At 53.1% G+C, this 27,249-nt stretch overlaps 1 protein-coding gene and 1 long non-coding RNA gene across 3 annotated transcripts; one reads left to right on the top strand and one right to left on the bottom strand.

Annotated features, from left to right (window-relative positions):
• Positions 1 to 6,662: 6,662 nt before the first annotated feature.
• LOC106003594 lies at positions 6,663 to 10,816 on the bottom strand. The gene is made up of 2 exons (XR_006605192.1): positions 10,699 to 10,816; positions 6,663 to 7,392 (listed from the first exon to the last, which is right to left on the bottom strand). It is a non-coding gene; the product is annotated as an uncharacterized LOC106003594 (long non-coding RNA).
• A 4,875-nt stretch (positions 10,817 to 15,691) lies between these two features.
• Positions 15,692 to 24,003, top strand: MAPK13 (mitogen-activated protein kinase 13). 2 transcript variants are annotated; one of them, XM_013044869.2, is made up of 13 exons: positions 15,780 to 15,909; positions 16,353 to 16,454; positions 16,762 to 16,891; positions 18,105 to 18,163; positions 20,825 to 20,933; positions 21,164 to 21,193; positions 21,579 to 21,626; positions 21,717 to 21,831; positions 21,965 to 22,036; positions 22,706 to 22,785; positions 23,043 to 23,121; positions 23,224 to 23,400; positions 23,651 to 24,003. In XM_013044869.2, exons 3-13 carry the CDS (start codon positions 16,877 to 16,879, stop codon positions 23,731 to 23,733), a joined length of 867 nt encoding a protein of 288 aa, XP_012900323.1. In that variant the 5' UTR covers positions 15,780 to 15,909; positions 16,353 to 16,454; positions 16,762 to 16,876; the 3' UTR covers positions 23,734 to 24,003. The 2 variants fall into 2 exon arrangements, with proteins under 2 accessions (XP_004770773.1, XP_012900323.1); XM_004770716.2 differs by lacking the exon at positions 16,353 to 16,454 and having other exon boundaries at positions 15,692 to 15,909.
• Positions 24,004 to 27,249: the final 3,246 nt, after the last annotated feature.

Raw genomic sequence — 27,249 nt, forward strand, 5'->3', positions numbered from 1 at the left:
GTTATTCAGGGTCTTTTTTAAAAAAGACTTTATTTATTAGAGAGAGAGAGGGGAGGGAGGGGCAGAGGGAGAGGAACAAGCAGACTCAAGTGCTGAGCGCAGAGCCCGACACGGGGGTCAACTCCACCACCCTGAAATCATGACCTGAGGCAAAATCAAGAGTTGGTTGATTAACCAACTTTGCCACCCAGGCACTCCAAGTTCTTGTTCTTTATTAATAGCAAAATATTGGAAGTAACCCATGTATCTGTCAATGAGGACTTCATGGATCTCTTACAGTGAAACACTGTATATCTAGGTATGGATACATGCGTAAGATACATTAGAAGGAAAGTGCCAGAGAGAAAAAAGTCTCTCTCTTTTTTCTTTGTTTTACTTTTTAAGATTTTATTTATTTATTTGACAGAGCAAGAGAGCACAAGCAGGGGGAGCGGCAGGCAGAGGGAGAAGCAGGCTCCCCACTGAGCAGGGAGCCCCATGAGGGGCTCAATCCCAGGACCCTGAGATCGTGACCTGAGCCAAAGGCAGACGGTTAATAACTGAGCCACCCAGCTGTCCCTGTTGTCCTCTCTTTTTACGGATAGAAACATACGGCTAGGGAGAGCCTAGAGGAACACACACAAAACTCAGCAGCCATCTCTGGGTAGTGGGATTATAGGAGGTTCTAACTTTGTGCAATTTGTTATGTTTTATTATGAAACTCTGAATAGTTTGTTTTGGAATCCGAAAACTTCTAAAAAAAATTTTCTGATGAGAAAGGATTTGGGTTTTTTTTTTTTTTTTTTTTTTTTTTGGTGTGTGTGACCTGGGGAACCATTCCCCAATTTCAGTTTTGCCTGGGTCAGAGCCCAACTTCCTAAGATGAAAGAACACTTGCTAGGAAGGAGTTGCACCCAGCTATTGGGCTTCTGACAAGCAGAACACCACCACTCCATCGTAGCACGAGTCTCCTCCCCAGCTGGAAGCGCCTGGCAGTTTCTTCCCCAACAGAAGAGTGTATTTTATGGATCTGAAGCCAGATTTTTCAACTTTTGGCACTCTTGACATCTTGAGTTGGGCTGGTACTTGTGGAGGCTGACTGTATGTTGTAGGTGGTTAAGCAGCATCCCTGACTTCTACTCACAAGATGACTGCGGTGTACATGCTCCCTTCTCCCAGCTCTCACAACCAAAAATGTCTCTACATATTGCCAACTGTCCCCTGGGGCAAAATCACCCCTGGTTGAGAACCACTCGTCTAAAGCTGACACCTCTCGCAGTGTCCCACAGGCTTGGTCAGTAGAGCAGTTGATTATTATCTCGGGGTCATGAGTTTTCAAGTGCCACACTGGGCCTGGAACTTACTTTTTTAAAATGTGTGTGTGTGTGTGTGTGTGTGTGTGTGTGTGTTTAAATAGTAAAGCTGGGACACCTCTAGTCTTGCAGAATAACGAAGACTCTTCTTGAAGTAATAATCGAAGGTTAACACCTACTAACCTGTTCTTACTCAAAGATATGGGAAAGGCCTTTTTGAAGACTGGGGTATATCTTTTTTGGAGAAGAGGAAGATGTCATTTCAGGAAAAAAGTATGCTTGATTACTGGATTGAGGCTCTCCCATTTTTCAAAAAAAGAAAAAGGATGTGGGTGTCGAGTGGATAAAGTTATTCTTTGTTCAGAAGCATGTTGGCCATTGCCACAGCTAGAACATTTATTTCAACTGGGGTATGGCTGCAGGATATTCTTAGGCAGGTGATGGGTTACCATGGAAAGAATACTGGGTTTTGAAGCCGGAAATTCCAGGTTCAATCCTGACTCAAGCTTTCATCAGGCATGTGACACTGGGATCATAGTTTTCAGTTTTCAAGTGATTGTAAAGGTTAAATGAAATAACAACCCTCTCTGTGCCCTGCATTTTGGGGACACTTGAGGCCCTGGTTAGTTTGTCACTTGAGCTGACCTTGAGTGTTGAGGTGGTTCTATTAGAGTCAGTGTAGGAGTGTCCTCCCTATCGTGTGACCTGAAATCACGTGGGAGGACAGCTCCCAGGACGAGATAGTCCAGGGCCTAACTCCAGTGTAGTTTCTGGGAAATTCCCCTTATTGAGGCCAGAGGCTGTGGTCTGAGTACGCACAGCCAGAGGGACACTATTATATTCCCGACCTTCTTGATTTGTTCAGTTCAGAGAATGTGCTTTATTTAGAAGTCTCTAAGAAGTTAAGTGTGGAAGTAACCTTAAATCCAGTTTTGCAATGAAGAAAATCTATATACACCACCACTTTTGCATTTCAAAAGGTTAAAAAAAATATATAGCTTAGCCCCTTGACAGAGAGCTCTGATAAAGCTCTCAACTCTTGGCTCCTGGGTGGCTCAGTTGGTTGGGCATCTGCCTTCGGCTCAGGTCATGATCTGAGAGTCCTGGGATCAAGTCCCGCGCCAGTCCCCCTGCTCAGTGGGGAGCCTGCTTCTCCCTCTGCCTTTGCCTGTCACTCTGCTTGCTTGTGTGTGCTCTCTCTAATAAATAAATAAAAATCTTTAAAATCAAGTTACAGTCTAGGCTCAGATAACTATAAATAGGGTTTTCCACTTCCATGAATGTCCAGCAGGGTGTATTTTGTTACATGAAGCAATTTTTGCTGAGAATCTCACTCTGCACAACGCCTCCTGTGTGAGAATTATCAGAAGCCCCAGTCATGGCGACGACCATACATGACTCCAAGACTTCCCAAGTTCACTCTCAGGGAACTGCTGACATAGACAGGCCCGGCTTGGGGGGTTGTGGAGTGAGACTTCCACGCTGAAGAACAGGTCTGCTTTCCTATTCTCCCTCTCCTTCCCCCTCTTTCCCTCCTTCCCTACTAAAAAGTAGCTATTTTATTGAACCCCTACTGTATGTTCTACAAGTCATAAAGTTCTCCTCCAGAGTCACAGAACACCTGAAGCTAGAATCCACTGACCATCCTGGAGTCGACATTGAGGGACTCCTAGCTCCACAGAGTTTTACAGCATTGACAGTAGACATGCCTCTCCGGGTTTTTGAAAGAAAATCAAGGAAAAAATGTGTTCAGTGTGCATAGTTTCCCCCAAAGACTTGCCGGCTGTTTTGGACCAAAGAGGAGCAAAAAGGACAGCAATGTCCACGGTGCCACACCTGGCCTTTTTGCTTACCTGGACTGGAGATGCACCCCCAGCCCTCAGGAGGGAAGTGGGGCTGAGGGGGAGCAGCAGCAGCTACCTTTGCCCCCATCCGTGCCTCTCGCTCTCTAGGGCCCTGCTCTGCATGTAGAAGGCCACTGTGGGCTTCAACCTTCTCTCTTCTGGTCTTATGCATGGCATTCCTCTATGCAGAAGCCCCTGCCTTCTCTCTTGCCAGGCTACAGACCCCTGTCACTCCCTCTGTAAGCCTTCCCTGCCCACCCCAAGCTCGGATGAGAGGTCCCTTCTATGTGCTGCTGTTCTTGTCTGCACTGATCGACGGTGACCCCATCTGCGCTTTGTCATCACTGTTTTGTCATTGCCTGGGGTTTGTCTCACCTGCTCCAGAGGAGAAACATACAAACGTTAAGGACAAAGGTCCTGGAAACAGTCTGAGTGGGTCCAAGTCCTAGCCCCTCCAGCCCTCAGGGAGGGGTCCAATCTTGAGTAAATTACTTAATCTTTCTGAATCTACCTATAGTGTTGTTCTGGAGATTATCTGAGCTGAGCCATGTAAACCCTTGGCATACATCACTCAGTACCTGTCAGTTCAGGACTGTATGTCCTCAAGGGCACAGACTGTCTTGTTCAGGATGGTGTTCCTGGTACCCGGCACACAGTGGGCAGCCAACCCCCGGCGGCTGAGTCAGTAAATGACTCTCCTCTTTTAATCACTCGCACCCCATCTTGTCCTCTGCTTCCTGTTTTTATAATCAACGATCTTAAAAAGCAAAGGCCATCTAAAGAAAGAGACCAAATACGGACCAATTATCTGCCCGAAGAATCGGTGCTGTGTGGAAATTTCCGGTTTAAGAAGCAACAAGCGTTAGAACCATTGGATCCCGATTCTCTTGGCTGCCTCTTGCTATGTCGTTTGAGTTGGACGCCCAGCACTTAAATGACTTGGAACAAGAATCAAAAGATTAGTGACGGTGGCTGATGGCCGTGATCCAGGTAATTCCTACCGTTTCCCCATCCATCTGCCACTTGAGAATGAAAATATCAGGGAAAAAGAAGGGGAAAATGGAAGTCATGATGATGTCTCGCGCCCTCATTCGGCCGTTCCACACGCACCTGTTGGGTAACCTCTGTGTGTCAGGCACTGGGAACTGGGAAAAAAATAAAAGATCCCTGCCCTCTTGGAGTTGATGTTCTTAATGGGGAAGATGGTCACAAACAGTGTACTATCTCCCTGGCACCCCTAGGAGAGGACCTCTGAGTGCTCATTGCTGGGGGCCATTTCTGGGTCAGGGATGCCTTTGGTGCCCATCCCTGGCACCCAGCTGACAGACAGTGGGATTTCATCACAGGAGTCCTAGCCTTGGGTGTCCGTGACCTGATCAGCTGGCCTCCCTTGCAGGGCTGCCAGTGTAGTCATCTGCTTCTGGTTGGGAGATGTCAAGTCATCCCCTGCAGCCATTACCCGAAGAGCCATTTCCCCTCGGCCATTGTTCAGGGATGACACAGCTGGTGATCGGGACCCTTGTCCCTAAAACTCACCCTCACGACTCCACGACTCCATTGTTCAGTGATGACAAGGCCGTGACTCTCTGATCCTGGCCGCTGACAAATGCTTGTGGTGGTGTGTTCCCATCCGGAGGCTATTCTGTCACTGAAAAGCCCCACCCACTCCCCAGCTAGAAAAGCCCCACCGGCACCCACCCCACCGAGCCTCTCCCTGGCCGACACTCAGGTGCCCGCTGCTGGTGTTTGTTCTGTTTTTCTTTTTTCTTTTATCTTTTTTTAATTTAAGACTTTATTTATTTATTTGAGAGAGACAGAGAGAGCCTGAGCAGGGAGAAGCGCAAAGGGAGAGGGAGAAGCAGACTCCCCAGGGGAGCGGAACTCGATCCCAGGATGAACGCAAGGCAGACTCCTCACCCACTGAGCGCCCCAGGCACCCCCCACTGCAGGTGTTTGTAACCAAGCACCAAGCACCAAGCTTGCTGGCATCAAAGCACTGACCACATTACTTTTTCTAACTACTCTTATTCTTCCATGACACAGAACGTGTTGATTATTGAAAACGTTTTCAGTGGAGCTAGGTAACCTCCATTATCCCACCCCCCACAAATAATAGTTCTAGATTTTCTCAATCGGTAAAAACACATGACTTCTATAAAAATGGATGCAGATTATTCAGTCTGTGTCAATAAATGGCATTGAGACAAATAGACGGTTACCTTCCTCCTTTAGCCAGGATCACTTCCATGCGAAACAAAGGTTTAAAAGGGGAAGGGCTTTTGAAGCATGTCACAAAAGCCAGAAACCCTCAAGTAAAAGGCTAATGAATTGGATCATGCAGCAGCCGTAAAATTTCCATTCGTTAGAAGACATCATAAACACCTTATGACATCATGTTTTACTTGTAGGTAATTGTTCTGGAGAAACTCTACCACTGGGCTCAAGGAAATCAATACAGGGGACTTTTCACTCAGAATTATTCGTAATGGAGAGACACTTGGGCGCTTGGCTGACTCCATGGGTGACATGTGCAACTCTTGATCTCAGGGCTGAGATTGAGCCCCACACTGGGTGTAGAGCTCGCTTAAAATTAAAAAAACAAAAAGCAAAAAACAAAAAACAAAACTTGAAAAGAAAAGAAAAACTGGAGCAAACATCAAAGTCCATCAATAGGCGGATAGGAAGATAGCTGAAGCGTGTCCCTGCAACAAAATCCTTCCCAGCAGTGAGGACACATGATCTAAGACTCTGCCTCCCCCCAGGTTCTATCTGCGTCCCAGGAACAAGTGGCAATGTCTGGAGGCATTTTTGGTTGTCACGACTGGGGGCAAGGGGTGAGCATCTAATGGGTAGAGGCCAGGGCTGCTGCTATGATACACAGGACAGCCCCCCACCCCCATAATTAGCAGGCCCCGAGTGTCGCTGGTGCTGAGGTTGAGAAGTCTCGAGCAAGCTCGAATCAACATGGGCAGATCCCGACAGCAATCTTGAGTGAAAAAGGAAGTTGCAGACTGATCCGGTTTGATATTTTTGCAGATACATACATAGCACAAGTAAAAATCACATATGGGAATAATGCACACCCACTCAGCAAATCTGGAACAATCCATCCAGGCATTTTTTTCCCCCCTTTTACTTTCTTCTCACGATGCTGGAAAAGTCTCTTTATTGATATAGATGAGGAACAGTAGTGATGAGTGTAAGGGCCCTTGTCTGTTTCATGTCGACTACATTGATAGCTGTGGAATTCTCAGGATAAACAAGGTGCACATTTTCACTATTGTGATAACATATTAAAACGGCTCTCCTAAAAGCTTGTACTAATTTACATTCCCACCGCGGTGACAGTTGTCATTTCTTCTTTCTCTCTGCCTCCTTCACTAAGATATGAGTTTCTTGAGTGACATGTGTCCATGTGTCTTTAGTGTCTCGCTAGGTGCTTCATCCTAGAATTCGTTCGCATGGGTTAAGGCTTTATGACACATTGCTAAGTCGATTCAGAGGACAGAGAGAGATAAAACATTCATAGCCTCAAGAAAGTCAGTTTCATTTCGTTTGAATGTTAACCAACAATTCAAGTCAGGGGGGAAGGGGGCAGTTGGGCAGGAGCAGCCAGGAACAGCTGGCCCCCAGAAGGGCCTCTGAGCCGGGCCTGGAGGCATAAGGGTCCTCCCCATCCATGGAAAAGCAGAGGAATGGCATTCCAGAAAGGCAACAGCTCATGCAAAGGTGTGGTGCCAGGGCTGAGTAAGGCATGTTTGTGAGATAGTTAGAATGGAGGTCATCTGGGCATCGACACTTTGGAGGATCTGATTAGCAAGAAAGGAAGGCAGTGCCGGGTTGGGGGCAAACCTTGTCCAACAGGCTAAGAAGTCTAAACTTTTTTCCTGGAGGCAAAAGGGAGCTCACAGGGGCAGGGAGCACCGAGGTGGAAAGGCTGCCCTTACCAAGAAGAGCAGTCACAGCTGGGCTGTGGTCACACCTGCCCTGAGCTTCTGGCCAGCTGCCCAGCAGGAGCACGGAAGTATGAACCAGTGGAGATCCTGGAAGGTCCATGAGGTAGGGAGAAGCACTGTGCCCAGGGCCCAGAGGCCCTGCTGCTGGTTTGTACCCAGTATTCCACGGATCCCTCTTGTCACGTCTCTGCCTAGGCCGACAGCCCCGGAGCCCACTTGCTGTGGCTCTTGACAGCTGACTTTGTGTCGCTCTTCTCAACTCCATGTTCAATGACATCAAGTTGATAGCTTGAATTTGGCCTGGCGGAAGTATTCATACCACGGAAATCACTAAGTGCTACGCACTGGGACTCCCGATCCCACCCCCAAGCTACCTAATGCCAGTTTTCCAAGACACCACTGACTGTTTCCTTCTAGAAATAAAGAGGATCCTGTGATTAGATGTGGAGAAGCATGGGAAGGGAGAGTCTTTTTTTTTTTTTTTTTAAGATTTTATTTATTTATTTGACAGACAGAGATCACAAGTAGGCAGAGAGGCAGGCAGAGAGAGAGGAATAAGCAGGCTCCCTGCTGAGCAGAGAGCCCGATGTGATACAGGGCTCAATCCCAGGACCCTGAGATCATGACTTGAGCCGAAGGCAGAGGCTTAACCCACTGAGCCACTCAGGTGTTTAGGGAAACTAAATGGAACGTTTAGGAAGAAAAATGTGTGGCCAAATAATGGGGGCACCATCAGGAGGAATTCAGATTGCTCAAAGGCAAAGGCTGGGCCCCCAGGGGCGCTGTACAGAGCAGGTGAGCATAGTGGTTACCAGCACCAACTGCAGCTGAGACTGCCAGGGCCTGAATTGCAGCTCTGACCCTTGTGAGCTGTGTGACCTTGGGCAAGTCACTTTGCCTCTCTGTGCCTCAGGTTTGTCATATGAAAAATGGAGGGTACTATGAACTCATCTCATAGAATTCCTAAGAGGATGAAATGAGTTACATGTGTGTAAAGCTCTTAGAACAATTTTTGGCCACAAATTAATACTCTATGAATATTTGTTAAATACACAAAATAGAAAACCGAAGTACCCAGAGAGGCAGAGTGACTTACCTCAGGTCACACAGGAAATGTGAAGCATAGCTGGGATCAGAGCCCAAACTTCTGCCATGGCAGGCAGTCCTGCTAGTCTCATCTGGCTTCCTTTGGCCCTGACAAGGGCTGTGGGGCTCCCGGGAATGATTCATGTGTCCTGGCCTTGGTGCTTTACATCAGAAGGGCAGAACGGGCAGCCCCAGTGGCCTCTGGCCTGGAAAGGCAGCTTGTTGAGATGTCCTCCGGGGTGCACAGCCTCCTCAGCCCAGGGCAGGGCACGAAGGACCCCAGGTGGGACACTGACCTTGTCCCAAGCTTTGGCAGGTCGTTGAGCTGGGATGGCCCTAGGACGGAAGGTGAGCTAGCCAACCTATCAGCTGCAAACTAAGAGGACAGAGAGGTACAGTAATAACAGTGGCTTCTGCTGAGAGCCCCCACTCCTGGCCAGTCACTGTAGGGGGTCGGGGGCACTGTTCTAGGTACTTGAGATTCAGCAATGAACAAAGCAATGAACAAAGTCGAAGCCGCTCTTCCTGCAGACCAGACGATCTAGTGGGGGCAGGCAGAGAGCTGATCAACAGATGCACTGAGAGATATATAAGGTTTTAAAGGAAAATGAGGCCAGGAGAAGCAGGTGGGGCGTGCCTGGCGACCGGGTCAGGGAGGACACTCGGAGGAGGTGACAGGTGAGCAATCCTGAAGGATATGAGGGAGCACCCATGCCTCCAGGGTCTCATTAAATCCTGCTGCTCACCCTGGCTGTGTGGGCGTCATTCTCCCACCTTACTGATGAGGAAGCTCAGAGACACGTGTTCACCTACTCAAGGTCACACCGCCTGTGAGTGTCGGCTGGAGATTCAAACCCAGCTCTTCCTCCCTGTCCTCGTTACTCTCCTCCCCAACGACTCTGCAGTTGTCACAAAGCCTGGGTGTGTGTGCGGTGGGGGAACAGCCAGGGTTGTAGGGTCAGGAGGGTAAATACTGGGGTACAGAGGTAAGCGGGTCTGGAGGTCAGTCTGGAACACTTCCTTGAAGAGGTGGGTTTGTAGCTGAACTTTCAAGATCAGGAAGGAAGGGCAATTGCAAAGGGTAGAGGGTCTGGCTTATCTGCAGTGTCCGTGGGAGCAGGGAAGGCAGGGAGGGGCTTGCTTTACCATGGAAGTTTGGTGAAGGAAGTTTGGCAAATTCTTGGTGAAGGAAGAAGAGGTCCCCAAATTTGGGTTGTGTGCCCTGGTTCTTTTTTTTTTTTTAATTTTATTTTTATTTATTTAGTTGAGAGAGAGAGAGAATGAGAAAGGGAGAGCATGAGTGGGGAGAGGTCAGAGGGAGAAGCAGACTCCCCACTGAGCAGAGAGCCCAAATGTAGGATTTAATCCTGGGACTCCAGGATCATGACCTGAGCCGAAGACAGTCGCTTAACCAACTGAGCCACCCAGGCGCCCCCTATGTTCCTTGGTTCTTTTTTTTTTTTTTTTTTAAAGATTTTATTTATTTATTTGACAGAGAGAGATCACAGTAGACAGAGAGCCAGGCAGAGAGAGAGAGAGAGGGAAGCAGGCTCCCTGCTGAGCAGAGAGCCCGATGCGGGACTCGATCCCAGGACCCTGAGATCATGACCTGAGCCGAAGGCAAAGGCTTTAACCCACTGAGCCACCCAGGTGCCCCTGTCCCTTGGTTCTTAATTAAAAGTCCTTTACCACCACACATGGGAGATGGAGGGCCACACGAGGGGGACACCCATAGGCTCTGGTTCAGAGAGCAGTGAAGTAACAGTGCGAAGCCAAACACCCTTCAGGATAGAGCATGTCCAACCCAACAGGGATCACATGTCCCAGACACCTCACAACAGACCCGACTTCAAGCATGACTCCCCAGCTGTTGCTTCCTCCACTCCACCTTCTGGGTCTTCAAACCTCATTCCTCTTATTGCCTCTCGAACCAACAAGAGACAAAGATCTTTGATTCATTCATTCACTATTTATTGAGCACTTCCTGTGGGCCAGGCACAGTGCTGGGCACTTGGTGGTGACCAAGACACTGCCCTCGCCCTCACCGAGTCATTTATCCAGTGGTGGAGGCAGACATTTCATGGAGGACAGTGCCGATTCATCACAGTTATGAGGGCGCATGGGTGGCTCCTCGTTAAGCATCTGCCTTCAGCTCAGGTCATGAACCCAGAGTGCTGGGATGGAGCCCTGCATTGGGCTTCCTGCTCAGTGGGGAGCCTGCTTCTCCCTCTCCCACTACCCTTACTTGTGCTCCCTCACTCGCTGTCAAATAAATAAATATTAAAGAAAATCTACAATTACAGTGAATGCCACAGAGGACAAAGCAGATCAAATGGAGCAGAGTTTGCCCCATCACGGGAATATCTCACCAGACCGACCGCAGACCACATCCTCACAGGACTTGGACTTGGTCAAGGGGCCCGTCTCACGAAGGCTGGGCAGAGAGAAGTGGGTGTAGGGGTGCAGTGGGAGGGGGAGCAAGGAAGAGGACTGTGTTTGATGTGAGTAGGTAAAGTTTACCTTCTGGGTCCCAAGAAGGTTGGCTGGGAGGGGGTTGCTCCCGCAGAGCTGTCCCCAACTCGGTCGTCCACCAGGGGGTGCTCAAACTGAGGGCAGGGAGAAGACCAGGAGGGCGGAGAGAGGAGCACCTGTGAGAAGAGGGAGCCAGATTCTCTGGTGTTGGGATGGATGTTCCGCTCAGGCCCTGAGGCTGTTGCCCAGCCCCAGTCCCAGCCCCCCAGAAGGGGAAGAGGTGCTGGGGAAGATGACCCAGGACCCTGAGACCATTGGCCCCAGGTGTGGTGAGCTGGTCCCTTGAGGGACTGAGCAGAGCCTGGTTGGAGTGAGGGATGAGGTTGGGGATGGGGGTGGGAGGGGGTGAGAGGGGGTGGGAGGGAGGTGGGGGTGGGGCGGGTTGGGGTGGTGGGCAGGCCCAGAACTCAGTGGAAAAGTTGGGAAGGCAGACACCTGCTCCTGCCCTGGAGATCTGCTTGGCTCACTGCCCTGTGCAGTGAGATATTGCCCACATAGGGCCTCCCCAGACAGACCTTCCCTGACAGCCTGTCTAAAAGAGCTCTCCTGGTCCTTCTTCACAGTCTTACTCAGCGGGATTTTCTTCCCAGGGCTTAACGCTGCCTGACATGACATTTGCTCAAATCATCTGAAATGGTCAAATAGCAGCAATTTCGTGTGGCTCAGCCTAAGGCTACGTATTTGTTCACTGGTTTTCCATCTGCCTCCACAGTTAGAATGTCAGCTCCACGCGGGGGTGCAGTGGGGGGCATCTTTATCTGTTACATTTCAGTCACATGCCTGGCACCTGGGTCAGTCCAGGGCACTCAGTAAACCCTCAGTAAACACCAAGTGGGTCACATTCACATTGACTGAATGAGTCTGTGGGCTGGGGTAAAGAGAGACTGGGGCGAGGGGGCAAACCCCGAAACAGACTTTTGACTACAGAGGACACACGGATGATGACCAGAGGGGAGGGGGTGGGGGATGGGTGAAAGAGGTGATGGGGATTCAGGAGGGCCCGTGTGTCGTGATGAGTACCAGGTGGTGTGTGGAGTGATGAGTCACACTATTGCACACCTGCAACTAATATTATAATCTATGTTAACTAAGTGGAAGTTAAATGAAAACTTCAAAAAATTTTTAAAAGCTTGATAACAGAATTGGATGTGAGTGGGAGCCGCCCAGGAAGCAGCTTCTGGGGCAGGACTGGGAGCAAGGGGCGGGGGGGTGCTGGGGCAGAGCGGTGGGGGTGTCTGGCGCTGGGAGGCAAAGCTGGACAACACTGGAGGGGAGGGGAAGAACATCTGGACAGCATCTCCCATGTGCCAGCCACTGAATTACACGCCTCTCCTGCCATCTCGCTCAGTCCTCGTGATGCCCCATGAGGTGGGTATTATTGCCACTCCTGGTTTACAGACGAGGAAACTGAGGCTCAGGCAGGCTAACTCGCCCAGGGCTAGCTAAGTCAACAAGGCACACGTGCGGCTTTCTCTCTGCATTTCCCTACCTCCTCTTCCCCCGCCCCTCCCCCCTCCTCTTGATTTTGATGGTTTTGTGGAGTTTTGAAAGCCCCTTAGGAGCTGGAGCCCGAGTTCTTGGGGGCTCCCTTGCTGTTTTGTCCCGGCAGGACCCCAGACCCATCACAGTTTCTCATTTTGTAGAGGTCTCCTGGCCAGTTGTGGTGAGGATTTGAGTGGCTGGCCCTGTATTTGGGACAGAGAGGCCTGTGGTGTTTGAGGCGTGGCTGGATTCCTGAGGCAAGATGGAGTCCAGGTGGCCAGGATGCAGGACATGGGCAGCAGCCTCATTGTCCTGTGAGGCTTTTATCTCTGTTGTAAGAAACGAGTCATCAATCCCCCCAAAAACCATGCCCTTGCCCCCCACCTGTGGCATCACTAGGGGGACAGCAGTACAACAGCCTCTTCTCAGGGGCTGGCTGGGTGTTGGGCTGTCTACTTGGTAGTTGAATGCACAGCCTCTGGAAGACCACATCCACCAGCTTCTTGGTCATGTGTGACTTTGGGCCAATTACTTACCACCTCTGGGCCTCAGTCTCTCCATCTGGACAGAGCAGAGCAGCCCTGACATGCGGGAGATGCCTGGTCCCATCAGCCAAGCCTTGCTGGTGCTCACAGCAGGCCTGGCACAGCTCCCTTCTGCTGGACTCCTCTAAGCACAGACAAGGCCATCTGTGACTGTGCTGGGTCAAGACAAAAACAAGACCGCTCCATAATCACGCCTGAAAACAGACAAAACAGGAATACCGTCCAGACCACAGAAATGACCAAACATGCCTTGTGTAGCTAATCTGAGGAAAGGCTGCTTCTCCACCAATTACAGCTCTTGCCTCTTTCCGGTTGGCTGTCCTTCTAGGTAAGATGTATGATCCCCAACCATAGAATCACCTCTACTTCCCGACAGCATCTCATCCAGATCAGCCTTGCTCGGGATGATATACTCCCAGGACTCTTCAGATATAATTGTCATGCTATCACTCTCACTTCACAATGGGGACACGAGACCTCTATAGAGAGGGGCAGCAGCTTTGCCCTGGGGCCACACAGCTGGGAGTGCAGAATCAGGGTGGCAGCTCGTGTCCCCTTCCAAAGTGGGTTTCCTAACCTCCTTGATTCAGCCTTGATAGGGCAGAAACCAACATGACAATTTGAGCCATTATCTGGGAGAAGTGCAGAGGAGTCTGGAGCTGAAAGAGAAGAAGAGCCTGAGGCCTCAGTGACCCACTGTGCTTCCTCTCCCAGGTGTGAGTAGCCAGGCAGCCTCAGCTCCTCCAAGGTATTTTTCTCCCAAGGCCAAGGCCACCTGGCTACTGAGTAAAACGGGTCAGCTGAGGCCCGAGGGAGCAGGGGTGGGGGTGGGGGTGGGGGGGCAGTGTCATCGGACTGAGGCCTGAGTCACTTCCTGACCATTGCTTAAGAAGCATGCAGAGCCACAGCCCGAGTGACCAGCTCGTGCCTTCGCGGGATTATATCCACTTGGGCAGGACCATTTCCCTGGTACCCCCACCTTTCTGGGTTCACCTCTGCCACACTCAGCTCTGTCCTTGTCCCTGGGGACTGTGATCCTCATCCCAGAAGGAAGCCCTGAGTCTCCTGGACAATTCTGTCTTGCCTGCGCCCAGGGCCTGAACTCCAGCCCCCAGAACCCCACCCCAGCTTCAGAATCAGGATGCCCTCCCCTGGCACGACCAACCTCAAAGGTCCCAAACTCCTGGAAACCCCTCCCCTGCCCCCGCCCCAGGCTCATAGCCTCTTCCCTCTTCCTCCTGCAGTGTCTCAAGGCTAGAGGCAGGGGAGGGGCAGGGAAGAGGGTGGAGAATATTCCAGATAACCTCGTGTAGGATGTGCAGAGGGAGACCCAGTTTGATCAGTAGACATGTCCTCATGATGTGAGTGAGGGGAGCAGTGTAAAATGCAGACCATTGACTTTAAGAAGCAAGGCCTTTCAACTCAGAGACACTGCACAGACTTGGAGCTGAGAACATAGCCTCTAAAACCAGGGTCCGCTCACTTCTTCAACCCAGCTCTGCCCCTTAGCCACTGTGCAACCTTCAGCAAGTTACTTAACCTCTCTGTTCCTCAGGTTCCTCATCCTGGGCATAATCATAACACTGACTCAGAGACCTCTCACCAGGACTAAGGGAGTTGTATATGTAAAACCCTCATAATAATGACTGGCCCATCGCATGCACAAGTGTTCCGGAAAGGTTTTTTTTCACTTCAAATGGGCTGATTCTTCCATTCATTCTCAATACAGCTTTTGATATCCTACTGTGTGCCAGATACAAATAAGGCAGATTCTCTGAAAGATACACCTGTTGGGCATTACTGTGGGATCACCCTGCCGCCCTCACCCTGTGGTGGTCTTCCAGACTGTGGGGTGGGGTGGGGTGGGGGGGAAATGGGGTCCAGGGTTTGGGGCCTGCAGACTCCCTAGTGAGGTCCCCCCTTGGTGTAGGCCGCAAGCAAGTTCCTTTCCTTCTTCAAGACACCCTCTCTCCCTTTGATTAAGTGAAGCCAGTGGTCCCTGCCCCTTCCACAACCCCTTCCCCAAGCCAGTGAAGGGTCAGATAAGTCAGACCAGGCATGTGGACCCCTTCTGGCCATTCTCTGTCCCAACCCCCTTCTGGGAGGCCTCCGTGATTTAATTTGAGCACAGAATCTCTCCTGGGCCGCACCGGCCGCCAGACACAGGCGGCAGAAGGCCCTGGCTTGTCCTTGCCCTCATGCGGCTTCAGGAAGCCAGCAAAAACCGTGCAGAACTGGTAATCTGAGCCTGGACTGGAGAGTTGGTGTGATAGAATCCCTTCTGGTAATTTTAGATGTAAAAATATTGTGGTTATGTTTTAAAAGTAGTCCCTTATCTTTAAGCGATGAAAAAATATTGGATGAAATTACATGATGCCTGGTGTTGCATCAAAATTGGCTAAGGATTACTATAATCGTTGAAGCTGAGGGACTGGGGTCACGCAGATTCCCTAGAACCTCACTATCACAATGTGGTCCAGAGAGCCCCTGAGCCCGGGAGCCGGCACCTTCAGTGGTGAGCAGCATCGGGCTGTTTTGTCTACTTCGGTACTTTTGAAACTTTCCGTAAGCAAAACGTTGTGGGGTTTCCTTTTGTTTTTCCAGTATTGTCTCCATTAGCCGCACCACGATCCTCCACGCAGATCTTCCCATCGAGTCCGGGGCCAGAAGGACCGGAGCGACCCTGTCTTCCCACCCTCACCACCCCTACCCCCGCCACGCACCCCCGCGGGAGCCCCCGGCTCTACCCCGCCGCCGGCGACGCCCGCAGCAACCCCTCCTACGGGGCAGCGCACCTGGGACTCCGGTCCCGGGCCCCACACCGCCGGGGCTGTCGGGGCAGGTCCGGGCGTGGCCGCACTCGGCGCATCTGGGCGAGCCGGCAGGTGGGACGCGCCGCAGGCCCGGGACCCCGCCCTCGCGCGGGGGAGGAGCGGGCGGCGGGGCGGGCGGGACCGGCGGGCGGGACCGGCGGGCGGGGGGCCGGGTGCTGGGAGCCCGGCGGGCCACGAACGCAGGCGCCGTGCTGGGGCCGCCGAGACTGGGGGCCCGGGATGAGCTTCACGCGGAAAAAGGGCTTCTACAAGCAGGACGTCAACAAGACTGCCTGGGAGTTGCCCAAGACCTACGTGTCCCCGACGCACGTAGGCAGCGGGGCGTATGGCGCCGTGTGGTGAGACCCCCGGGACAGCGCGCCGCTGGGGGGCGCCGGGGGACGCGCGGGGCGTCGGACGGGACCTAAGGCGGGCGCGCGGGCACCGGGGCGCAGATGGAGCCTCCCGACGACCCGGGCCCGGCCAGTGCACCTCTTCCCGGGCTCGCCTCGGGGTTGGGGGGGGGATCCCCGTCTCCTGCGGGGCGCTCGGGGCTGCGTCCCCACTACCTTGAGCGAAGACCCCAAAGCCCCGAGTCCCGCCGGCTCGGAAGACTCTGGTGGAGGCTTTTCTGGGCTGAGCGCTTGGAGCTGGGAGGCCGCGACAGGGCAGCGGAGTGGCAGGCAGAAGCCTCGGGCTGTGGCAGAGGCTGACCTGCGGCCACCGCGGGCGCCACTTCACTGTCCTCACCGGCTTTGTGGGGTCTCTGTGGCTTGAGTTAGGACTGGGTCTGGTTCCCCAGGACTTGAACCTTACAAGGGACCCCAGAGTTCATCCAGGCAAATCCCCGTTGTTACAAGCGGGTACCCTGAGGCCCAAAGAGGAGGAAGTATGACTTGCCAAGGTACACAGTGCCGGGCTCTGGATCTTGTTGGCCTGAACTTGGGTCTGACCCCGTGAAGAACTGCCCCCCTTTGCCCCCCCCCCACCCCACCTCCCCCTCCCATCCCTCCCTGCGTTTGAAGCTGCTCCCTTACCTCCCGGGTGGTGGGTTCCCTTCCTCCCAGCCCAGCCCGCTGGCCAGGAGGGATCTTGGTGAGGATGGCCTGGGCTCCCCCAGAGTGGCCTGGGAGATAGCACTTGGGATGTGGCCTGGGGGCTGCTGGGGCGGCAAGAAAGCCACAGCCTGCCGACCTGTATATGCCCTCCAGCTCTGCCATCGACAAGCGGTCAGGGGAGAAGGTGGCCATCAAGAAGCTGAGCCGGCCCTTCCAGTCCGAGATCTTTGCCAAGCGGGCCTACCGAGAGCTGCGGCTGCTGAAGCACATGCAGCATGAGAACGTAGGCTGGGCTGGGGGGCTCTGGGGGCCACTCTGGAGCAGGTGGGTGGGCGGGGGAGGGGCCCCATAAGGCTTCTGACTAGCTTCCCCCTCCCACCCCCCATGTGTGGGAGAGATGGCCTAAGAGGGTACAGAGAGCTCAGGACAGGGCCAGGGGAAGGGGAATCACCTCTTGCCCCTCCCGCCCTTTTCCTCACCTCATTAAAATGAGGAGCCAGGACCTACCCTGCCCAGAAAGGGTGCAAAGGATGGTTTTTTGGATAGTGGAGCAAAATGAACTTTGGGAGGGGCAAACTTACTGTTTCCTCTCTGTTACGAAGAAGTGGGCACGGAGGTACTTGTGATTTTTTCTCGATCTTGGAGCTAGGACGCCCAGCATCCTGGCTGATGTAGCTTCTGCACGTGGCCCGAATAATAAGAACAATAATTCTAGGTACTTGGGCACTTTCTCTGTGCCAAGTGCTGTCCTCAGAGCTTTGCGGAAACAAACGTGTTACTCCTCACATCATAGGAGTCGAGTACTATTATTCCCAAGGACAGAAGGGGAAACCAAGGCACATAAAGACTAATAGGTTATATAGTTAGTGACCCAGCTGGGAATTTGAACCCAGGCAGCGTGGCCCCATTCCTCAGTGCATAACCATTAGAATATCCCGTCTGATAGAAACAGCTGGGAAGACTAGCCACCCAGCGCTGGGCTTAACAACCAGTCTTTGCTCTGGGATACCTAGATTGGTAAAATAATGATTTCAAAATATTGTGCACAAATCTTAAGCCCCATTCCTCTTCAGCAGACGCCTCCCCAGGGCGATGTTTCCCCTGTCTCTGAACCAGCCCTTTGGCAGGCAAGGATGGATATGGTGGGAGACCCAAGGTCAAGGGCAGGGAGCCTGCTGGCTGGAAGGCCCCTTCCCTGTTCCCTCCTTGATTCCCTTCCCCACTTATGGTTGCCTACTCGAGTTGAGAGTGAGTTTGCATGCATGCCCTGAATCCCAGACTTGGGGGGCAATCACTGTGTCCTGCAAGCTCGCTCTCAGTTAAGGGGCTTTCTCTTCTGCCTCTGCCCTTTTAACCATTCCCGAGAAGGCGGGGGGACCTGCCTCCTGCCAGAGATGGTGTACCAGGAAATGGGGGGGGTGTGTGGCTAGGGCCCCAAGCGAAATGGGGAGAGGGCTGTGGCGGCTGCCCAGCCTCACTGGCAACCTTTTCCCCAGGTCATCGGGCTCCTGGATGTCTTCACCTCAGCCTCCTCCCTGCGCAATTTCCATGACTTGTGAGTCGGGCTGCGCTGGGTTCCAGGGCATTTGCAGGCCTTACTTGCCACTCGGGAGCCAGCTGGGGGAGAGTCCAGATTCGCTCTTCTGCGCAGTAGGCTTCCTGTGCTGGGTTGTCCACCCCTCACCCCTGTGTAATTCCCTCTGTAGTTTCTTGGTGGGGGTTGGTGGGGGAGGGCTGGCAGGAAGAGGTGGGAGGGGCTCTGTGGGGTGCTTGCCTGCCAAGAGATGTCTGCTCCTCTGCTTCTCTTATTACGCACTTTAATACCACCAAGACCTCATTGGCAGTCCTCACAGGGTCCGCACCAACTTACTTCACCATTCCCTAGGGGCCCAGGTGTGGGTCTGGACTTTGGGTGTCTTCCTAGCAGGAATCCTTGGCCGCTTCTGGCTGATGGGGTGTTTGACAGTCACAGAGAACCAGAAAATTTAGTTGTTCAATGCACTGCTTTGCTACTGCCTGGTCTAAATTTTAGACCGTGCCTGGTCTAAAATGTACGAACCTTTGGGAGGATGGACTTTTTTTTTTCTCGTTTTTTTCTCAACCTCTATTTCAGATGCAGCTGAAGGTCCCTTTGTTAGGATGCAGCGATTCTGAAGAGGGTTTTTTTTTTTTTTTCCTATAAAGCCAGCTTCTGGGCTTAGCATTGGGCATTTAAAGTGGACCAGTTTCCCCTGCCCCTGGCAGGGTGGGGGTATAGTTCCTACAGGAAGACTCACAGAGATGTGGTGGGTGCTCTAAGTATGGTCGGGTGCAAGGGACTGCATGCTGCCTTGGGGCTTCACAGAGAAGGAAAGGCTCAAACTCAGCCCCGAAGGATGAGTAGAGGTTTGCCTGAGGTGGAGGGTGCAGAAGGCATCCCAGGTAGGAGGAACTGAGTGGACAAAGGAACGACCACGTTGCCTGGAACTGGACTGTTAGGGGAATATGGGTAAGTTCAGTTTGACTGGTGAAGGCCAATGGCTGGTTTGGTCAAGGGAAGAGTCCAGACTTGATCCCATAGGCAGCCTCAAGTCCACAGAGGATTTGAACATAGCGTGAATAGTCAGATCAGATTTGGGGGTGCACTTTAGGAGGGGGCAGGGAAACAGGGAGCAGCTCTAGAAGCAGAGAACGCCTGGAGAAGGGCATTCCAGACCTGGATCTAACTAAGGCGGAGGTGATGGGAGGCTGAGAGCGGACCTGAGAACCGTCAGGAGACAGGACTGTCGAAGGGTCGTATCTGTTGGGAGAGGGAGTGGCCCAGAGAGGGGCTGTAAATCAGGATGCCAGGCTCCTGCTTGGAATACAAGGGGAAGGAAGAACAGATCTTGGGAGAAAGATGATGAGCTCTGTTTTGGACACAACTTTTGAGGAGCCTGTAAACGTTAGGGTGTTTAATCAGCAGTTGCAAATAAATCTGGAAACTCAGGGAGCTCTGGGCTCAGCTAAAACATGATGCAATACTGTTGATGAAGGGATCAACAGAGAAATCTTGAGGGAGAGTCAGACTTTGCAAGAGGTCCGACAGGAAGAAAGGGAGCCGTGGGAGTGCCTGCTGGGCAGCCCTTGGTCCAACAGTTTCCAAGGGGTGGGAACAGATGTCAGGTTGTCAGGGGATTGGAAGTTAAGGCAGAGAGTCGAGAGGGTGAACCACTCTTTCTAGAAGTTTGGTTGGAGAGGCAAAGAGGGAGAAGGGGTGGCTCTTTGAAGAATCAAGTCAAGAGGTGGTGATACAAGCATGGGAAGACTTCAGCAAGTTTGTCAGCCAACGGGAGAGAACCTGGGTCCATGCGGAGGTGAAGGACAGCAGTGGGGAGGGGACCGCGCATGGAGCAGGACCCCCGTGAGGAAGAGGGGATGGTAAGGTAGCAGAAAGCTTCAGAAAATCACAGGCTTGGGGTGCCTTCGGCTCAGGTCATGATCCCAGGGTCCTGGGATCGAACCCCAAATCATCAGGCTCCCTGCTCCGTGGGGAGCCTACTTCTTCCTCTCCTCTGCCCCTCCGCCCAGCTTGTGCTCTCTCTCATGTGTAAGCTCTCAGTCTCTCTCTCTCTCTCTCAAATAAATCTTAAAAAAAAAAAAAAATCATAGGCTCAAAGAGACGGCCTCTACCACATCCTTTTTTTTTTTTTCTTTTGGTAAATATTCCTTTTTAAACCCATCATCTTTTGTTCTGGACTTTGCCGTTACTACCTTGAGCAACAGCCATATTTTGCTGACCTTGACCTGTTTTGCAATCCCATCAGAGGGTGCTGTGGCTCAGCTACTCCTTCTTCCTTCTTCTGCCCTCCTGGAGGCTGTGGGATTACTTCCTTCTTGGAAGGGCAGACGTTCCTGGTGGTTTATGGAGCTCTCCTAGCCGGGCATAACCCTCTGCGGGAGAAAATATTTGGACAGAAGCAGAAGGAAATGCTGGCAGGTGCTCCTAAGTCACGGCTGTGGCTTCCTGAGGTCAGGGGGTGCAGCAGAGGAGGGCAAGGAGAGGGTGCCTTTGAAGAGAGGGAGCACAGCCCCATTTGGGTTTTCCTGAGCATGCTCCCGCTAAAATGCTGATCCTGAACTCTGCCAGTGGGGGTCCACTGTGCTCGGCTGAGAGCCAGAAGCCAGGAAGCCCGTGTGAGGGGTCTGGCTGGCTGCGGTGGGGCCAGGGTTGGCAAGAAGCTCTCACGCTTTGCAGCTACCTGGTGATGCCCTTCATGCAGACGGACCTGCAGAAGATCATGGGGATGGAGTTCAGTGAGGACAAGATCCAGTACCTGGTGTATCAAATGCTCAAGGGTCTCAAGGTGTGTGTGTGTGTGTGTGTGGCGAGAAGGAGGGGGCTGAAAGGGAGGGGAAGGGCCGGGGAGGGAGGGGGGCGTTGGTGTTGAGACCTGAGGTTTGGGGAATGCCCGGCCATCAGGGCTGGATGAGCACAGTGGGACAGGGCCAGGGAGGTTTGGAGCTAGCCTGAAGCGCCCGGGATGGAAGCCAGGCGCTGGCTTCACCCTTCTCTCTCTCTCTCTCTCTCACACAGTATATCCACTCAGCTGGGGTCGTGCACAGGGTGAGTGCTTTCTCTGCGGTGGTCCTCAGAGGGCTCTTCAGCCCGGAGAGATTCTCCACAGCTGGGAAGGAGGAAAGGAGTGGGGAGGCGAAAGTCCTCTAGACCTGAAATGTGGATTTTGCAGACCCGGCCTTGGCCCAGGAAGGCCTACTCAGAAGAATGCTGTGTTCTGGGGAACTTTCTGGATGCTGCAGACAAAGCGAGCCTTGAGCTGGGGGTCTTAGGCTCTGGGAATCAAGAGTATCTTAGAGCTGGCTGGGCCCGAGAGGACACCTAGGCCAGCCCCCTACTTTACACTTGAGGAGACGGACACCCAGAGAGAGGAAGGGAGACCAGCTCTCATCTCTGCCTCTCAGCCCAGCGCTCGCTCTCTCCTCTCGTCTAGGACCTGAAGCCGGGCAACCTGGCCGTGAACGAGGATTGCGAGCTGAAGGTGAGCTGGTGGGTGCAGGGGCAGCCTGGTGTTGGGGTGGGAGCCTCCTGTGTGCGGCAACTCTTTCTCCCTGTGTCCCCTGAGCCATAGATCTTGGATTTCGGGCTGGCCCGGCATGCGGACGCAGAGATGACAGGCTACGTGGTGACCCGCTGGTACCGGGCCCCTGAGGTGATCCTCAGCTGGATGCACTACAATCAGACTGGTCAGTGGCCCACTGCCCAGGGAGGGGCCGGGGGGCTTCTCTGGTGGCCCCTCCAGCACCGTTCTGGCTACTCTGGGTGGACTGACCCCCGGCTCAGCTGGTTCTGGTGACGCGTCCTCTCCTCCGTCTGCAGTGGACATCTGGTCTGTGGGCTGTATCATGGCGGAGATGCTGACGGGGAAAACTCTGTTCAAGGGGAAAGATTGTATCCTTTGCTGGAAAAGCTAAACTCCACCCAGGGATTCACTCCTTCAACAGACACTTGATTAAATCTCTCTCTCTCTCTTTTTTTTTTTGGTTAATGCGAAAGTGATTCATGCTCCCTGTAGAATGGTTTGTTGGTTTGGTTTTTGGAGCCCAACACGGGGCTTGAACCCACAACCCTAAACTCAAGACCTGGGCTGAGATCAACGGTTGGCCACTCTGTGGACTGACCCTAGAACAGTTTTAAAATGCAGATGAGGGAATTTCTGGAAAGCAGCCACCTGCTGTTCTACCACCGTGTAGGAAAGACTTCACGTGTTGGCACTGCGCGCTCTAACTGAGCGGCCCTGTGCGCCGTGCGGGTGTTGAGAACATGTGGGTCGGCAGCACCGAACTCAGTGTGAGGGTGGGGGACTGTGACCGAGAGACTGATGTGATGGCGGCTGACTGGCTGGGATGGGAGCCTGGAAGGCGGCGCCTCCAGGAGCATCTGTGGGGAAGGACCCTTAACCCAGCCTGGAGGATGGGAAGCCTCCCGGAGCCCTGCACCTTCTCCTGAAAGCACCCTGGGTGCCTGGAGGTGGGGGTGGGGAGTGATGGAAGGGCAGTGGGAAGGACAGCCTGAGATCCACCAGCAGAGAGTGAGGCTGAGCCTTAACTTGCTGTCAAGACCTGGATCAGCTGTCCCAGATCCTAAAAGTGACCGGGGTGCCGGGGGCAGAGTTTGTGCAGAAGCTGAATGACAAAGCAGTGAGTGGTAGATGGGTCTAAGTTGGCCTAGGCTTCTGCACTTGGCCAACTGGGGGTCACGTGGGCTCTAGGCCATTGGCAAGGAGGCCTCACTGGCCCCCTCCTGGCAGGTGCTCTTGCCTTCCTCCCACTTTGGACTTTGCCCTGAGCCTTCGGCCCAGCTCTGGGCTTCTCTGGAGTCCCTGCCCTTTACCCCAAGGCCTAACCCCCTGAGAGGCTGACCTTGGGAGATTACTCACTGCTCCTCTGTCTTCCAGGCCAAATCCTACATCCAGGCCCTGCCACAGAGCCCCAAGAAGGATTTCTCTCAGCTCTTCCCGCGTGCCAGCCCCCAGGGTGAGTGCTGGGGCCTGGCTGTGATGGGGGGCAGCTGCAGCCTGGCCCAGCCGCTGGGCTCTCCCAGGCCTGGGGCGTGAGCTTCCTGCTCTGTTGCCGCAGCCATAGACCTGCTGGAGAAGATTCTGGAGCTGGATGTGGACAAGCGCCTGACGGCCTCGCAGGCCCTTGCCCACCCCTTCTTTGAGCCCTTCCGAGACCCCGAGGAGGAGACAGAGGCCCCGCAGCCATTTGATGATTCCTTAGAACATGAGAAACTCACGGTGGATGAATGGAAGCGTAAGAGCAGGGGGCCTTGGGGGTTCTGGTCTGTCTCTTCTTTGCCCCCCTCTGTCTCCAGACCTGGCCTCAGCTGGCCCGCCGCCCTCCTGGATCCCTGCTGCCACCCCTTCTCTGAGCAGATACTGTCTCCTGTGCGCACTGCTTGCTCCCCGAGCTGATCTCTGCTCCGCATTTCATCGGGGGAGAGGGGCTTTCTCTCACCCTTGGCCTCCCGAACACGCCTTGAGCCAGCCTGTGTGTTTCGCAGAGCACATCTACAAGGAGATCGTGAACTTTAGTCCTATTGCCCGGAGGGACTCACGACGCCGCAGTGGCATGAAGCTGCAGTGACCTGTCTAGCCGGACCCCTGGCTGAGCCCAGGGACTACCCGTGGCACCACCTGCCAGGGATCCTGCCACTAGGACTGATGCCTGCTGGTCCCTAGGACATGTCCGGCCCTTCTGGGATTATCCTCTTCTGGGGTGGAGGAGAGAGGGGCCTGGTCCTTCTGTAAGAAACAGACCTTACAGAATTCAGTAGCTGCAGAATTCAGAGATGTTGGTTGGGAGAAAATAGCTCTGATCACAACCAGCCACATTAAATCGTCCATCTGGAGACTCGCCCACGTGTGGGGTCCTTCCTTGGGGCTGGGGGGCGGGCCAAGCAGGGGCAGGGGGCTGTGTGCTGATGGCATATTGGTTTGCTGAGGCTGCTGGGACAAATCACCACAAACTAGACTTGAACAACAGAATCATTCTCCCACAGTTCTGAAGGCCGAAAGTCTGAAATCAAGGTGTTGGCAGGGCCATGTTTCCTCTGAAGGTTCTAGAGCAGAATCCTTCCTTGCTTCTTTTCAGCTTCTGGGGGCTGCTGGCCTCTGTGGTGTGCCTTGTCGCCACATCCCTCTAGTCTCTGCCTCACAGGGCCCCTTGCCCTCCATGGAGCTCTGTCTGTCCCGTCTGTCCTTATAGGAACACCAGAGATTTAACCGAGGGCTCGCCTTCCTCCAGCAGGACCTCATCTCCGTCCTTACTTATTATTTCCACAAAGACCCCGTTTTCAAATGAGGCGACATTCTGAGGTTCCTGGCCGACACAGATTTTGGGAGGACACCATTTAAGCCCGTACAGATGGCCACGAGGGAGGGGCCCCTTTCCTGGGTCCTGGGCTCTGTCGCAGAGCCAAACGTGTCTGGCTGCTAAATTAAGGGAGTTGCAGAGAGCTGCAGCTGGTGAGCGGTGGCACGCAGGTTATTTTGGGTGAGTGATAAGCAATCAAGATACGAAACAATAGCGGGCTTGTGGGCTGGGAGCTGCAGAAGGCAGAAACGGGCTTTTTCCAGACTTTATGGAAAAACAGTTCTACTCCCGCCTCCTCAGGAATGGTGCATCTCTCCTGAGCTTTAACCTGACAATGGCCAGGATTTTTCTGTTTGCATATGAAAAGCTTTTGTAGAACCAGCTCCCAGGTACCTGTAGTTCTGGCTCTGGGTGCCAGGGGCCTGGTTAAAATTCAGCTTCCTGGGCACTACACTAGAGATTCTGACTTGGCAGAGTATGGGACCGAGGCTGGAGAACATCTGAATGAAGACCCCCTCCCCCAAGCCCAGGGATTCTGATGTCTATCAGACCATATTTAGGAAGACATTTAGTTGTTGTCCGTCCCATTTGTCAAGAGGCCTAAATTAGCAGCGGACAGTGGGAGTCTGGGGCTCACATGGGCTTCACACTCATTTTACAGATGGTAAAACTGAGGCCCGCACAGCACTTTTAGGACAGTGAGACTGTTCTGTATGAAACTGTCATGGTGGACACGTGATGTACACGTTAGTGACAACCAGTGGACCCCTCCACCACAGAGAGAACTCCCAAGTAAACTGCTGCCCTTAGTAACAACATATCCGTATTGGTTCAGCTCTTGTAACAAATGTCCCACACTGATGCATGTTGTGAATAATGGGAGAACTGTGAGGCACGGGGTACTAGCCGTGTTGGGAGGGAGTATATGGAACTTTCTGTATTCTGACACAGTGTTCTGCAAACCTAAAATTGCTCTAAATAATAATAATGTCTATTAAAAAAAAAAAAAGAGCTTGAGGCTCCAGGAGGATGGGGTCACTTACCCACAGCTGGAAAGTGGTTGTAGGCAGGATTTGAAGCCAGCAGCCTTGACCACTGTGATCTTAACCCATGCTTGGATTCAATGGTGGCCCAGCCTTCTGTACCCTCTGGCCTGCCTCTCTGAGCTCCTTCACTCCCTGTCTGTAGAATCTGCTTCGTCTCCCACAGAGTGACCCTGCTGTCAAGGAGGGAGGGGCTGGCCATGTCCTGCCATAGCCCTGTCCTCCCGAGGTTACTAAACTGCCCCAAGGTTACTAAACTGCCCCAAGTCCCAAGCCAGGATCCCTCAGTTAGACACCACACTGGTCCCAAGAACAAATTCCATTCTTGTTGGCCTGGCATTCAAAGCCCCTTGCCTCCTCTCTAACGTCATACAATCCCACTGCCTCCCATGTTCCTTATCCCAGCGAAGATAGCCAGAATGCCAGTCCTGGAACACACCATGAGGCTCACCCTGCACGTGAATAGGTGAAAGGTTCTGACAAGTCCCGCAGCAAAGAGATCTGCTCAACATTGTTTAATCCAGAACTTCCCAAATGTACCTATCTCTAGGACCCCATGTGCTCCTGAGAGCCATCACACACCAAACCCTCTTTGCTCAGTGCAGCCCAGTGCAGCCCAGTGCACAGGTCCCAGTATTCTCCAGGTGGGCCTGGAGCTTCCTTCAGAGCATCTGCCTGGGAGGCCTTTCATTCCCCTCCTCCCAGGAAAATCCTCCCTATCCCTCAAGGCTTTGCTGCTGGCTGCCATCCAGGAAGTAGTTCTCCACAATCCTCCCTCGAGAATGGGTATTTCCCCCCTTCTGCCCCAAGCTCCTGTGGACAGCATTTTCTTTGTGTGTGGTTCTGCCTCCCATCCCCACTGCACACTGCAAGCCTGTAACAAATATCTATGAATGAATAAATGAATGCATGAATAAATGTATGATGTCCCGGGGTCCTGTCAATCATTTCTCTGCCCTGACCAGACCGCACGCATGCTATCACGGGTAGCGAAGAACATAGCAGAAAGCAGAAGTGAGTAGTCCTGGCCTGTCTCTTCGAGGGGCTCCCCTGAAAATTTCTAGGGTTTCAGACTCCCAGGTCTTTCCCTCATCATCCCTCAGTGTCCCTCCTGTCCATCCCCCATCCCAGAATTAACCTTTTACGTTACTTCCTTACAATGATCTCAAACCTGGGAGGGTTCCCTGTAGGGAGTCTGAGTTGCTGAGCAGTGGCAAGGAGTTCCTGCGTTTGGGTCTCCCCCTACGGGCACATGGCCAGAGTCACAGGAGGTGAGTCCAACTCTAGGCTTACTGGGGGATCTGGGCTCAGTTACTCTCGGAGTTGGCCTGCAGGACCTCTGACAAGTTTTGGGTCCCCTGCTCCCGATGAGGGACAAGGGTGGGATCCGCCCTGTGGCAGGTAGGGAAGCTTAGAAGGTCCTGACAGAGATCAGGAAGCTAAATTCAGGGACAGGGGACAGTTGAGTAAGAGAATCTCTGTCCTGGATTTCCTCCTTTGAGTCCTTGTACAATAATGCTGCTCTTCTCCTAAGACCATGGGGGCCTCAGCTGGGGCCTGGCCGCTGTGTCCCCCACGGAAGGGCTTGCCTGGCGTGTTAGCTGTGGCAGCTCATGGGGGGGGCAGAGATGGAGGAACCATCCTTGCAGGGAAGAGTCTGGGGTGCATCTGTGCCCCAGTGCCTGCAAGCCCAGAGGCTTGTTTGCAAGGGGGAATGGCTCAGCTTTCGTCCAGGGCCCAAAGA

Source organism: Mustela putorius, unplaced genomic scaffold (genome assembly GCF_011764305.1).
Source record: "Mustela putorius furo isolate JIRA1106 unplaced genomic scaffold, ASM1176430v1.1 tig00000135_pilon_pilon_pilon, whole genome shotgun sequence".
Lineage (NCBI taxonomy): Eukaryota > Metazoa > Chordata > Mammalia > Carnivora > Mustelidae > Mustela > Mustela putorius.